Consider the following 14,662-nt stretch of genomic DNA (forward strand, 5'->3'; position numbering starts at 1 on the left):
TGTTTTAAGACTCATCTTTATTGCTAATGATCAGACATGTTCCATGAACTCTGTGTATTGTTGCAGAGCCTGTCTTTGGACCAGAATCCTGCCATTAGTAATACAGATAACCTAATTGGGGATGTTCCTGCAGAATTTGTTTTTTAAAATTTTTACTCTACATAAGTCTCCTTGTTTATTTGGTGAAATAAACCACCTTGTGCTGAAAAAGTAAGATTTAATAACTATGCAAATACTCTTCTATTGCTCAACTCTCTGCTTTGCACAACCATTAACATATTTTTAAATGAACTGACAGCAGACATTTTTGTTGCAGGGCAGTTGAGAGTGAGCAGGTATCCTATACTGCCTTGGCTCACTGATACATCATTGTGGACCAGAAAATTGAACCCAGTCCAGCTTGGGATTATTTTGGTATGTAAGCAGACAAGGATCTGACCAGACCTTCTCCTTTTTCTTCATGCATTGAAGCTGTGGTATTCTCTTCTTGCATCTTTTAGACAGCAGGTCTGGTCGTTTCTCCCAGTATTGTAGTCAAAGGCCCTTTTTGATAATGTTCTCTGATTTGCAGCATTGTTTGGCAGCTTTCTGGGAGCTGTACTCCGTTGAAGAAAGGCTTACCAGGAGTTTCATTTACATGATGCAGTATTCTTTGCTGCTCATGTGCAGCGTTTCTTCCCTTCTCCAGTCTATCAGTATCATCCCAAGCTAGAGTAGTGAATAAATGGTGATGTATATAGACTGACATCAAAGCCCATTTTGTTCTGAACTTGATCCCACCTGCTGAAACTAAAAGACTTTGTCGTTCCTTTTGGGTGTTCACTAAAGCGTACAAGTCCTTATCTACTTAATATTCAAGTAAGTTTGATTTTTTTCTGCCAGTGACTTTATGGTATATAGTGGCAAAATATGCTTTGAATGTCTTCTGTTGCATGTAACTACATAAACTGAGTCTTGGCCAAAAGAATTTATTAGCTGCTTTGCTCTCTGGTAGCTAAGCTTCTTTTTGCTCCAAAAGACTGTGAGAGGAGGAAAGCATGGAAGTACATACATTTATTGAGCCTTGTTTCTGAGGGTGGAGCAGCTACAGTTCCAGTTCATTCACACCTTGTTCTTTTGGTATCATTTCCATCTTCAAGGATGTTCTACTCAAGCTGCTGGGACATTTGCTGCTTTTGATTTTACTGCTTCTGATTTCATCTTCAATTCTAGATTATCTATGGCAAATATATCCATCAGGATATGGGATGAGCTTTGCTTTTGCCATGATGAACTTCTACTGTTCCTCCAGACTCGGCCTCCTGTTTACAGTGGATGTTTTGGTTGAATCTCTCATTCCCTAGCCTGCAAGCAGCATAATAGATAAAGCTTACCTCACTTTAGGATCAGTCACCGATACAACTTCCTAGTTGTAAGAGTTCAGTTTTGGTGAATGCAAGTTGTTCTTGATTTCCAGCACTTCTTTTTCTGAATAATCAAATTCTTTGAGATTAATTAATTTTGACCATTTTTTTCTGTCCTCTTGACTTTTAAGTACTCAGTCACAGGTCTGGTGATAGTGAACATCTGCAGCTGTTGTAGTATTGCTAATTATGGTGAGGATCCTGTCATCCATTGTCTCTTGTGTGTATTTTGTGATTGAGCATCTGCACACTTACTCAGTACTCTAAAGTCCTGCTCTTTTTGTGACTTTTTTCCTTCTGGCAGAAGCTGTATTCCATCTTGAATGCTGCTGTTCAGCTTCAAGCATCACTTACCTACTACAGGTTTTTCTTGCAGGACTTAATTCTGTTTTGACACAACAGCATTTCAAAAAGCGTAGTGGGTTTGTGTTTCACTGTGAACGTGCTGTTCATTTCAGAGGAAGTTGAATTCATATTTCACTTTCATTCAGGTTTCTGACAAAAAGAAGAATGGAATGTGATTGCAGGTTTTTGTGGCTTTCAGAAACGTTCTCTAATTTCCCAGAAGTAACACTAGATAGACACTTGGATTTGAAGTTATATGAGTTCTGTCTTTTGAATGCTTATATGGAATATTATCCTTCGGTTCTTTTGCAGCTTTGCTACAGAAATTAAAGTTTCAGACTTGCATTTTAAAAAAATAGGGTACTTACAGATAGGAGAAATTTGTGGAAATGGTTCATGTAGAATCAATTGGCCTTGTGACATCCTGTTTCCATTTGTGTGATGATCTTGGAAAGTTACTCATGCGGAAAACTCATAAAAGCACTTCTAAATCATTAAAATAAGCCTTCCTTACTTAGTATTAAATCTCTCTTATGATCCCAACAATTTGCATGAATAATGCAATAGATTGTACCGTATCTGCAAGGGCAGAGCATGAATGATATGTTGTATGATATTACCAATGTCTTATGGTCAAATAATTAAGATTTTCTTTGTATGTACCTTAACCTATCTCTCTTAATATTTTTAGAGTATTGACTGTCACTGCTTGATTAGCCAGCTACCCTTGTTCAGAAACAAAAGTAGAGTTTGTTTCTGTTATTCTGTTAAATGTATCTGTGCAGCATTTAAAGTTACATCTGTCAAAATGGGAAATTTCTGCTGGAAGATGGGATTAAGTTAGGAAAAAAAAAAGCCAACACCTAAAAATCCCAAACCCCAATGACCTTTCCATTCTTTTGGGTGTAAATAGATTTATATATTTTAATGGTTTGTATGATTCAGTTGAGTGTCTGGAAGATACCTTGAGTTGTTGGATTTCTAGAAATTCTTGAAGCTACAGTCATCCCAGAAAAGGTTACTTTTGGTTAGGTGTGGACAAAAAAAGAAATGTTTGGCAAAATATTCCACCTGTGTTCTGCTTACCCAGTGAGCCTTTGGTAGTAAGAAAACATGAGAGATTGCTGGGAAGACTGTGGCTCATGATTTGAGCTGTATGTGTGTGCAAGTATATATGGTTTAACTGTGTGAGAGCAGGGCAATGAGACTGAATTTCAGAAATGAAGTACTCATATTTGTGTTGATTAACTGCATTTTAGAGCCTGTCTTTTGTTACAGACTCCAGATCTCTTCCATTCCTAGGTGTCTCTTCATCTATCAAGTAGTTTCAGATCCAACTGAATGTAGACTTTAGGATGTGTAAATTAATGTTCTTGGCTTTTACTCTGAGTCTCTTAGGTTTTATGGCTGATCCATTCTGTTGGCTATCTCAAGGTGAAATTTTGTGCTCAGCTGCTCCTTTTGTATGGGCAATTTTTTGAAAGGATTGACAATTAAAGGACATTTTTTCATTGATCTTAACTAGAAGTTCATGTAGAGTAAAAAATCTTTGAAGAGTTCTAGAAAGGTTTCAGGGTTGCTCAAAACTCTTGGACCAACAAGCCGTACTTACTGGAGGCATTCACAGTCTTTGTTTTCTTTTCATAGTGTTCTTTCCAGAAGCTGTAAAAAGTCACACTGTGACTTCACAGATGTAGCAAAGTGTTACCTTTGTTGCTGTTAGAGACCTATGGCATTTAAGATTTCTTGTATCATAAAAGTGTTGGGAACATCACAGATGAAAATTATCAGGTGACAATTTTCAGGTGATAATTTTCTATGGTTTAGTGTATGTTCATGTAACTTCTGTCAACTGTAAATTGGAAGGAAATGCTTTCTAAAATTATTCCTAAACAAAATTAAGGTTGAGAGTATACATCATGGATCCAAAGTAAACCATAATAACAAAGATGTGATTACCATGAAATGTTACAAATTCTACTCATTTCCAAGCCAACATAAATGAGCCAGTTTGAATCTGCTCTATAAGCTATAAAACATGAACACAAAAATTCAGTTATGTAAAATAATATTTATAATGGATTAAAAATAATCAATATATGTTGGATCCCGTTCACACACATTTAATTTAGTGGCAAAACTTTACTGAGACAAGAACAGTAACTTTTGTCCTTGGATATGCAATATTTGTGTCTAAGTTGGTGAATCTTAACAGGAGTGACTTTTTTATGACAGAAGTGACCGTTTTATGACACATGGCTGTTTCTAACATATTTATGTTCTTGCATTTCAATCATTAAAACAGTAAAGCTAAATATTTAGTGTTGCATCACCTTATACTGGTGTAGCTACTGTGATTAAATACTCCAGAGTATTAAAGTTCTGACCCAAAAAAAGTATTGTCATTTGGTTTGTCCTGTTTATTTTTCTGTTAATTAGAAGAGTATTTTTACAATGCTACTGAAACCAATCCTTTTTTGTAGATATTTTTGCCATCTATTATTACAGATTAAGATGAAATAAACAATGTGATTGTTTATGCTGCAGTTTCTGATGCTGGTTAGCTGCTAGAAAATGAATGTATACTGATATACTGTTATATGTATACTGTGTACTGATACTGCATGTTTAAATTCTTTAAAAGGTCTGGGTTTAGACTGCTTTTTTGGATTTAGGAAAGTGCATGTGGTTGAGCAAGCTAATATTAGTATACAGCTTTCATAAAATTTAAGTGGTAAAGCTGCTTTTTATATCAAGTATTTTGCACCCTGTAGACAACCGTGAAGACTTGCTGAGGTTGTGAATAATTTAATTTATGATTAATAACATTATCTAAATATAATAGAGGCAGCACCATACTTCAGCAGATTAAATTTGCCTTTAATGCAGCATCAACAAAGAAGATATAGGCATAAGCAATTTTGAGGGACTTGTTTTTTGTTGTTTTTTTTTTTTCCTATAAGAAACCTTTGAAAGGTTAGCTTTTATTAGAACTGATGACTTAATAAGTTTGTAGGAGATACTGCTTGCTGTCCCTGAGATAACATTTTCTTTTGGAAACACAGAAAATCAATTTTGGTGATGTTGTGATAAGCTGTTTAATTAATGTGGTTTTCAAACTCAATAAATTTAAATAATTTATAGCTCATCTAATGTGTGGACTGTGTCCATAAAGGTGTTCTGTGGGAAGCACCCAATCCAGACAGTAGTTGGAGGTCATCTGCAATGTTTTACAGTTGTCCTGAAGTAAACTACAGCTCTGTTCTGGTTATTTGGGTTATGGTAGAAAAATGAAAGAAAACTGATCTTATATTGTAGAATGTTTTTGTCAGGTAGCTTTGTGCACTTAATTTAGCATTTCAGATCTTAAAATACTTCAGTCTTGTTTTAAAAGGCCTTTCTGGTGAGGAGATCATTCCTCAGATGGAATTAGAATAAAAGTAATTCTCACTATCTTAAGACTGTTGGTTCCTGGTTTTCCAGAGGCAAGGTAACTGGAAGATCTTACATGATACAATTTTATCTTATAATTTCTGTACACCCAATAAAACACTTCAGAATTCTGAAATGAAGTATATTTAAGCTCAGCATAAGTATCAACTTTAAAAATCGGTTTCAGATTACCAAATTGCTTTCTAACTGTATGTATCCACATCCTTGCCTCTATTTCAACCCTACAGTATTTTAAAGCATTTAATTTTAATTCATTATCCACACCACAATCTCCATTAGAGAGAAGGAAGTTAAGTTGGGAGTATCGTCTTGTCTTTTCTACACACAGTCTATGTCTGAACTTTGTATCTAGTGTGAAGGTCCAAGACAATTTACTGGTCATTGTGCTCAGAGGATGTGCATGGTGTAAGAATTCAGCTTTGTGTCTTATTGCAGAAAGCTGGGCTGTGTCAGGGGCACACCTTCAGCAGGGTGCCACACCAGACATGTGCAGTTTGTAGTTTATAGTCAGTCCCTTAAGCTGAGCTGAATGCCAGCCTCCAATGAAGGAATGGTTTGCTTTCCTTATCTGTCTTCATATTCAGGGAACCTGGAAATCTGTAACTGTGAGATCTGGATTAATATTGACTCTGAACTGTAATTTTCAGAGACCTGTCAGAACCCAAATGATCTCACAGTACATATTCTTAATTTTTTTTCAGAAATATCATCTATGGATTCTGATTTTACAGTTGTTATTTTTTTAAGAAGTTATTTTTTGTTGCCCTTCAGAAAGGGAAGACTTGTTACAGAAATATCAGATGGTAAAAGAGTGGGAGAAGTTCTCAGATCTAGGAAAGATTTGTCTTGTAACACTGCTTGCCAGCTTTCCAAAATACAGAAGGTTTGGTGAGTTTCTTTAACAGAAGCAGTGGCTTTGTAGACATGAGAAGACCATTGATTTTCATTCAGAAGTGTTAAGAAAGATTCTCTTACAGAGTCACACCTTTTCCATAGATTCCATCACCACTTGAGGTGTGTTTTCTCTTAGCTTTTCTTTTTTATCCCATATTGTTTTTCAGCATTATAGAAGATATCAAATTTGCATGTTTTTTTTTCTTCACAGAATTGTGTTCCATAATACTGGCTTAATTTAAAAAAGTAAAACAAAAAAAAATGCAATATCCTCTGTCTAAACTCAAACAAGAGCCTAACAAAATCCACACCCCACACTGTAGCCCTTAGATTGGAAAAGATGGAGAGCACAGAACAGCAAGAGCTGCTTTGATGTTAACTGACTGAGCTTCCAGAGCACCTGAAGCAGGACCTTTCAGAGCAGTGAGCTGCTGACTGTCGGTGTGGTCTGGGCCATGTGGAACCTCTGGTTGCTTTTCCAAGCTGTCTTGGAATGCCTGTTACTTTGCTGCAGCCAGATGCTTGACATTTTGGCTGTTTATTGAAATACAAAGGACAGAACCTTAGGATGCCAAAGAACCAGAAATAGAAGTGGATAAATCAGGTAGTTTAAAAACATAACATTTGAAATTACAAGATATAAGTCAAGAAATCTTTCTCTCCTGGTAGTTCTCAAGGGCAAACTGGTCAGCCAGGGAAGAGGAGAGGAGAAGGTAGAGTGCAATAATTCTGAGTTGGAAATTGTTTTTTAGCATGGCTCATGTGTGTTTGGGTTTTGTATGACGGAAATAGAACAAAGTACAACAGCCACATTGCAAAGAGTATTTTAAAATATAGAAGCTGAACTTTGTCATACAATTTTCAAATATGTGCAGTGTAATTTGGCCTCATCAAAACAAAATATACCAGTTCTGTGGGGGAAAAATTACTATGCTGAAAGAATGTAATATTGTTTATGTAGTTTTAAATATGAGATGATACAAATAATAATCTTAAATGTTCATTTTTATATACAGTGACCTCTCCTATCTTTTGAACCAAATTTAACTTACAGTTGTACTGAGACAGAAAAAAAGTCTAAGGAACTAATTATGTCACTTAGGCTCTTAGTATTTGCTAAATAAGAATATATAAGATGCCCTGTAGTGTATAAGATGCCTTTGGATGACTGGTTGGCTGTTTCTAAACGGCAGTTTTCATTCACATGCTTTTCTGCTGTTCTAAAAATAGAAGGAAAAAACGAATTTGTTCATATTGTTTAGAGTTAAAAAGTTTATTTCACTGGATAAGTTTTAATAGAGACTCAAAAGTTTCTTCTGTGACAAGCATTCTCTTGAGTCTTCAGTATGTTTTTGTGTTAGCAAAACACAGGTTTAGTTCAGGGATTTTTTTCTGTCCAAATCTAAAACTATTCAGACTTAGTTTTCATCCTATTCACTAAGATACAATTGAAATTACATGTTTATGGATAAGGCTACAATAGTTGCTTTCTAACTTTGCTTTTTTTTTTCCTGTGGGTTTTGGTGATTTCTGTTTTTCTTTTTTAGTTTGGAAGACTATTTGGAAACATCTTTACTGAGTTCTATGCTCAGTCTGTGCTACATAATAGATTCATGGGAATATCAGTGTGAAAATATTTCTACAACTTTATACTCTCATTAGGTGTTCATGAATATAAAATACAAGAAATATCATTAATTATTACAGAAAATTTCAAGACCTAGTTCATCTGAAGGAAAAACAGGAACACCAACTTTTGAAAGTTAAATACAATGAACAGCTGCATCTTGAAATCATTACATAAAATAACACATGCTGTGTTATTTATCAGGTAACTGGGCAAAAATGTTTGATTAGTGTTTTCATAACATTTCCTATGATAGAAAATTTTCAATGGCAGTTGTAAGGTACTTCCTCAATAAGACATGGAGAATTTAGGTTCCAAGTGTCAGAACATGTTTTAAGTAATGCTTGAACAACAAATTTGTCAAAATTTATGAGATATTAGATAAATTGACCAGATGTTTAAAAGAAACTTTTATCATCTTGTCTGTGAGTTAACAGTATTACTGGGGCAATTGGGAAACAGTTTCGAAGTACAGTATAATATGTTAATTCTTGTCTATTTTTTTAGATCTTTAAAAACCTGTGTCATTTATGGAAGGCATGCTCAATCAACCAAATTCTTAGCAGAGCAAATATAAGGAATTGTTGGTTAACTAATAATTACAGCTCTACACTTCAGTTCTGTCAGTCTGGGGAAAGAGTTGAAGTTTTACACCTTTCATTGGCATGTACTGTAGATAGACTTATACTTCATATTATTCCAGATTCAACAGCCTGAAGTATATTATCCCAATTAGTGATCTTTCATAACTTGTCACAATTTGGTGCAAATTTCACCTTTAAAAACTTATTCAGAACTTAATTGTGATTATTTGTTATATAGGCATTTGTAGTGCCTCTAAAGAAAAAAAAAAAAAGAGCCTAACTGCTTTCAGAGTAGCTGTCTGCTTCATCACTTTTTATTCTGTCATATGCAGTGTGGGTCAAATTACCTGAAATTCTGCCTTCACTTGAAATGCTTGCTTAATAATTGAGACTAAATGGTATGGTCACTGTAATTCTAGTTGATTATGATGTACTACTTCTTCCTATCCCTGTGTCTAGGTAGACAAAAATAATTTAAATATATAAATCTCTTCTGTGATTTCTGATGAAAACTTTGATGCTGTTTCATAGGTTTTAAGATAGACTTTTGGAGTCTCGTAGCTCTAGCACTAGAGCTTCTCAGTCCTCACACTTTTCTCTGTTATTAACCCACGGTAGTTATGTTATTATCAAGTAATTAATGCCTCAGTAGATGAAAGCAGTTGACACTGAAAATGGTGCATCTTTGCACTGCATTGAGGCTCCAAGGTGTTACTTTAGACCAGACTGGTGTTCTTGGACAGAGTACTCATGCTGTGCACACGTGCAGAACTGCACGGAACGTCCCATGTTCGTTTGGGCTCTTGAGGACCCGGCTCCATTAGGGATTGGAGCACTTGTGGATCAGAGCTTCCAGTTCATTTTCCTCAAAAAAGAAATGCAGTTTGCATGCCCCAGTACTGCCTTGTAAACCAAACTAGTTATGTGGGAAGAATAAGGAATGGGTCACACCAAACTCTTCATGTAAATGCAGCTGTAATATAAGTTTTGTTACCTGGAGAATCCTTTTCAACAGTCTGGAGGGAGTGCTTGCCACACTTTGCAATTGCTCTTTATACAGATGTGTAAATGTCACTTGTTTTATAGGGTTGTGGTTTTTTCTTCCGTGATGTAGCATTTTTCCCTGAATTATTTTAAAAATCCTAGTATGAAATAATCAATATGAAATAATAAAATACTCAAAATAATGCAGCAAAAAATCTTGAGCTAGTAGGATTTTGAAACGTCAAGTGATAAGAGCCTAGCTTTCTTCTGCCTCACTTGGCACTGAAATCTTGCATTTTCTGTACAATGAGAAAAAAGAAAACTAAATTGCTTTAGTTTTTAAGCTTTTGTATCCAGAGAGGTAGACTCATCTCTCACATTCAGAGTTATGGCTTGTGCTGCTCCCTTGAAGTGCTCTTGCTGTAAGCCCTGATTTCTGATAGACTCTGTGGCCGCCAGTTCATTAATATATCCCATACTTGGTGGTCAGGTCATGAACCAGGTTTCATTAAAGAGAAGTCAGATTTTTAACTCCAACTGTTCACTGACATCCTCTTTTCTGTATAATACAGCTGCTGATATTCTCGCATTCTCCTGTATTTTTGATGTCTGAATTTTTAGTTTTCTTACACTGTAACCAGTCCTATTTACACATAGAGTGTACTAAGAGTACTTTTAGTTGCTAGTACTGGATAGAAGGCTTTTCTTTTTCAGCTACTGACATGCCAACAGAATGAATTATTGAAATGTTGCATGATTGTTCATTTGGTGTGGTATTTTAAATTATCACACTTGCTAGGGTTTGCTGATTCATCTGCAGCTCATTGCAGAGGCAAGTTATTTCTTTGAACAGAACTGTTCTTTCTAAAGGGACTTGTTGTGCTTAGCAATCTGAAGGATCACTGTTGTTTGTGAATAATGATTTTTATTATGTGATTGTTGCACAACAATATGTGCGTATATATTTATTTTCTTCCCTTACCAGTTGTTCCTCCCTGTGTTTTGCCAAAAATGAGTGAGAAAAAGGGGCTGGGTGGATGAAGCTGGGATTTTGGTTGCTAGAAGGTGAAGATTGTGATCAGTTTGTTTTATATGTTAAGGGCATATTTGTCCTTGGAGGAGTTTCTTGATGTGAATTTTGTCTTTGTGTGTATACACATGTATGTAATCCATTGGGGTTTTTCAGTGTGGAAATGCTGCTCTTTGTGGGATAATTAGTTATTAGTCATCCCTTTATTTAAAACCTTGTTTTGTTTGTCTGTTTTTGCATACCTATGTTCAAAACTTCCCACATAAAGCACAATACAGTGCCTCTTATCTCTGCAACTACATCTTGCCCTCAAGCTGCTTGTTGAAAAATAGCAGCTAAAGGTCACATGTGTATGCACTGTTTCATGAAGAGTTGACTAGATTTTCATATGAAAACAATTCTAAATATTGAACTAGTGTTTATATGGCTCTGTGTGACTGAAGTGTTCCTCTGGAACAGAGGAGCAGTTAGGACAAACCAGTTATGTCAGCCTTAGCTGACAGGTGCTTCTGAGCATTGGCTTTTGTTCTGGAACTTAGTCTTGAGTTTTCACTCCAATATTTCCTTTTTTGCCCTTTTCTTTCTAGACATTTGAGAGAGAAGAGCTTGGATAGATAAACTGCCTATTAGAGAATGTCATCTGCTCTTTAGCTACTCCACTAGATCAGAAAACCCCCAAACCCTAACATTTCTGTTTGAGAAAAACAGCAAATACAGGTTGTAATTGGGTAAAGAGGTTGGCCTATCTCTTGAGTTCATTCCTTATAATAAATGAAAAGTCAGTGTAACAGGATGAAAAGATTCCTATGATTACCCCAGTGACCACCAAAATTTCACTACTGAAGGATTTCCTAACAGTCTTATTCCTGCTCAAAATATTCCTCTGACCTAGAGCAGAAGTAGGAGATTGAATATTCATTATTAGTTTCTTTAAATAAAAGTACAACTTGAAAACAGATTTCTGAATGCTTGTAGCTTCTTTTCCAGAATAACCATTTTCTATAGAATTCAGTATAATTTATTATGTAAGTAAATCACTGGAGTTGTTTTAAATTCCTTTAAATTTAAGGAATGAGCGGAACATATGTAGGTTTTCACCTTGAAAATATATGAAAAAACATAGTAGCAAGGAGTCGGTTCTTCATCTTAAGAGTTGTGAACTCCATGTTGCTTACAGGATTTGAGTGGCCTTAGCCATAAAATGTTTAAAACCACTTGGAAAAAATAAAATAAAAATGCATTATGATTAATGTGATATTTGTTGATATTGTGTTGCTCACAGCTTTTTTCTGCTGTTATTTTCTGTTACTGTTCAGATTGTTACTTTCAATTTAAATTTTGAAAGTTCATTTGGGAGAATTTGCTCTTAATTTAACTTTATATGTAGAATTTATATCTGAAATCAGACAAATTATTGTTTTTCCAGCTTTTCCTTTCCTCTCTCCCACACTTTCTGTCACCAATCTGCTTATCATTCTGAAAAACTTCGGATTTATTAAAAATTGTATTAAACTTTTACCAGACTTACTCTTTACAGAAAAAAATTGAACTTTTCTATTTCTGTATTTCCTCTTTAAAAACACAGTTTTACTCTGAAAGGTGGCTAAAATGCTGCTTCACAGATTCACTTTTTCAGTGAATTCAGATTGTGATTCCTCACATAATTTTTGGATTTGTTAATTTACATTTCCAGCTGCTAGCTTTTTTCTCATGAGTATTGCAGAGTCAGTTGGTATAAAGCAATTTTATCTGCATCTGTGTCAAAGAGGCTGTGCAGGTAGAGGCACTACAGGTGTTATTTTGGGAAATTCTGTGTCACACAAAGGCAGCCTTCCTTTCTGGGGCTGAAATGCAAGAACTAGATTATTAATTGACTGCTAAATGCAAAGCTTAGTTTGTAAATAGATAAGAAAAATGCAGCTGTTAAATGAATTCTGCCTTTCTTGCTGTGAAGCCTCATGACAAATCCCAAAGAGGAAATCTTCAATACCCTTCTGAGTGTCACTTTGCAGAGTGCAGCCAAGCATTGCTTTATTTTATTTATAACATAAAATTATAAAAATACTATCTAAAAATAACTTTTTTTTTTCTTCAGCAAACAAGATCATGACTCTTCAGATGAAACAAAAGAATGCAGTAGAAACCAAACTAAAAAAGTTGCATCCATTGAAAAGAGTGAAGACTCATCACTGTCAAATACAGAAAATGTTCCTGGTTTGGAACTCCCTGGCAGCACCTCAAAGAATTCTTTGCATGAGAAAAGAGCATCCTGTGATTCAGCTAATAACAAACAGTTAGTAGAGGAGAAACAAAAATGTATTGATGATGAAAGTGAGGTGAAAATGTGCCAAAGTTCAGATGACAGTGTCCTGAATGAGCAGACTAAAGTGCGTCCCTTGGATGAGACTGCGCTTGCAACAAAGAACGTGAGGGACTTAAAGCTGACCTTGGGTGAAGATGTCAGCTTTGAGCAGTTCCTGAGAAAGAGGGATGAACCTGAATCTGTTAGTTCAGACATAAGTGAACAAGGCAGTATTCATCTGGAGCCTTTAACTCCATCAGAAGTACTAGAGCATGAAGCTACTGAAATTCTCCAAAAAGGTAATGTCGCACCTTCATCAAAGAAATCAGGACAGCTTACAGAACAAACAGATGAGACTTCTAGAGAAAGCAATCCCAGCAGAATGGAAACAACTGCAAACAAGACAGATGAAAATGAAGCAAGCTGAAATTGTGTTATTTTTATTGTTTGTTTTAAACTATGGTAACAACACCATGGACCTTTCCTCATGAGTGTGCTCATGGATGCTAAAACTCAAAAATTTTAAAGGGAGGAGAATAGAAAGAGACACCAAAGGGAAGTTTGCATATGGAGGTAGCATGTATGTGTATGTATGACTGAATTCAGTAAGATTCAAAAAGGTATGATAAAATATATCTTCCTGTCTCTTGGATGTGATATATTAATAGATTGATACTTGAGAAGAGGTATAAATTCTAATTTTTTTATAGTTAACAAGCCCAGGATAAGGAGACTTGTTCACCCAGAAAGTATTTTTCTAAGTTCTTTAGTGTGAATATCGTTGAACTGGGGATTGAGTAGGAATTCACTTCTGATGCTGATGTGGAGCACACTTGTAATGAAGGTTACTGGTCTGCTGATAGTTTTGGTAAATATAAACCTCGGGACTTGGTGTCACATTCCTGTCTGTAAAAGCACGTAAACAGAAGTATATTCATTTGTGCACCTCTGTACAGGTGTAATCCTGCCAGGCTGTAAACTTACCTTAATAAACTTTCAGTGAAAGTGAAATTATTACAATAAAAATTTATATTTGTGGGGTTTTCACTGTGCAGGCTGTGCAGAAATACCGAACATAACTGTATAAAGTAGGACTGAAAGTACTGTAGCTGTTAGGCTTTTACCATTGGTTTCATTCTTCTTAGCCCTAGACCCATAGGAATGGTCTGTAAGTCACACCAAAGTATGGTTTAATGTAAAAAATGGTTTTAAGCAAAAATAAGTAAAACTCCAGACTGGAAACACCACCTGGCATGCGTTCTGCCATTTTGCAGCTGCTACTGGCTAACTTAAAAATAGGACACAAGGGCATATAAAGTAGAATTGTACAGTTCAATTTCAGGACTTTTTGTAGTCTAAGTTATGTACAGAAAGATGGCTGCTGGTTTTAGTTTGGTTTTTTGGTTTTGGGGGTTATTTTTGTCTTCTGGCTAGCTAGATTTAGGAATGAGTATGATTAACTGTAGCTTGCTCTTTTAATTTCATTGCTCCATTTGAAACATTCAGAATGTGCTTTTGGCTTACAGTTTTGTTTTTAATGAATGTTAAATGTTTTGAACAGCTGTTAAAGCACTGCTGTAAATTATTACTTTTTGAGTAAATATTTGCAACAAAAATTTGTCTTTGTGTATAATTTTATGCTCAGCTTGAAACTTTGGGCATAGCATTCTCCCATTATTTAAAAGGATTTAGTGGCAGTTCCCAAAAACTGAGTTACTTCATTGAATTCACAACTTACTGTGAATTTGAAACCTATGTTACATTGGGGATTTTTGTTAGTTGGTTTGTTTGTTTTATTTTAGATTTAAATGAGCAAGTGCCTATGCATAAACATTTTTTTGTACCTGTGTATTGTGATAGGATATGCTAACCTTTCCAGACTCTACAGATGTTTTTCAGCCTGCAGGGAAAGTTTCCTCTGTCCTTTTAAATTCACCGAGCTCAGCTGCTGAGTGAGTCTAACAGTATTAAAATCTAGAGACCATCCAGCTTAGTACTGGTACCTCCAAATAAACCAAATCTCAACAACCTCAAAAATTC

The 14,662-nt window shown here is 35.4% G+C and overlaps 1 protein-coding gene across 3 annotated transcripts in view; it reads left to right on the forward strand.

The window, feature by feature from the left end:
- The window catches only part of ZNF280D (zinc finger protein 280D), a 50,132-nt gene extending 35,823 nt beyond the window's left edge, over positions 1 to 14,309 (forward strand). For 2 of the 3 annotated variants that reach the window (XM_062501183.1, XM_062501182.1), the window contains exon 17: positions 12,416 to 14,309. In XM_062501183.1, the coding sequence (XP_062357167.1) occupies positions 12,416 to 13,049 (634 nt within the window). In that variant the 3' untranslated portion in view covers positions 13,050 to 14,309. Of the gene's footprint in view, positions 1 to 316; positions 415 to 12,415 lie in introns of all 3 variants that reach the window. The other variant, XR_009933586.1, reaches the window with a different exon arrangement.
- The last annotated feature ends 353 nt before the right edge of the window (positions 14,310 to 14,662 follow it).

This window comes from Cinclus cinclus, chromosome 13, assembly GCF_963662255.1.
Source record: "Cinclus cinclus chromosome 13, bCinCin1.1, whole genome shotgun sequence".
Classification (NCBI taxonomy): domain Eukaryota; kingdom Metazoa; phylum Chordata; class Aves; order Passeriformes; family Cinclidae; genus Cinclus; species Cinclus cinclus.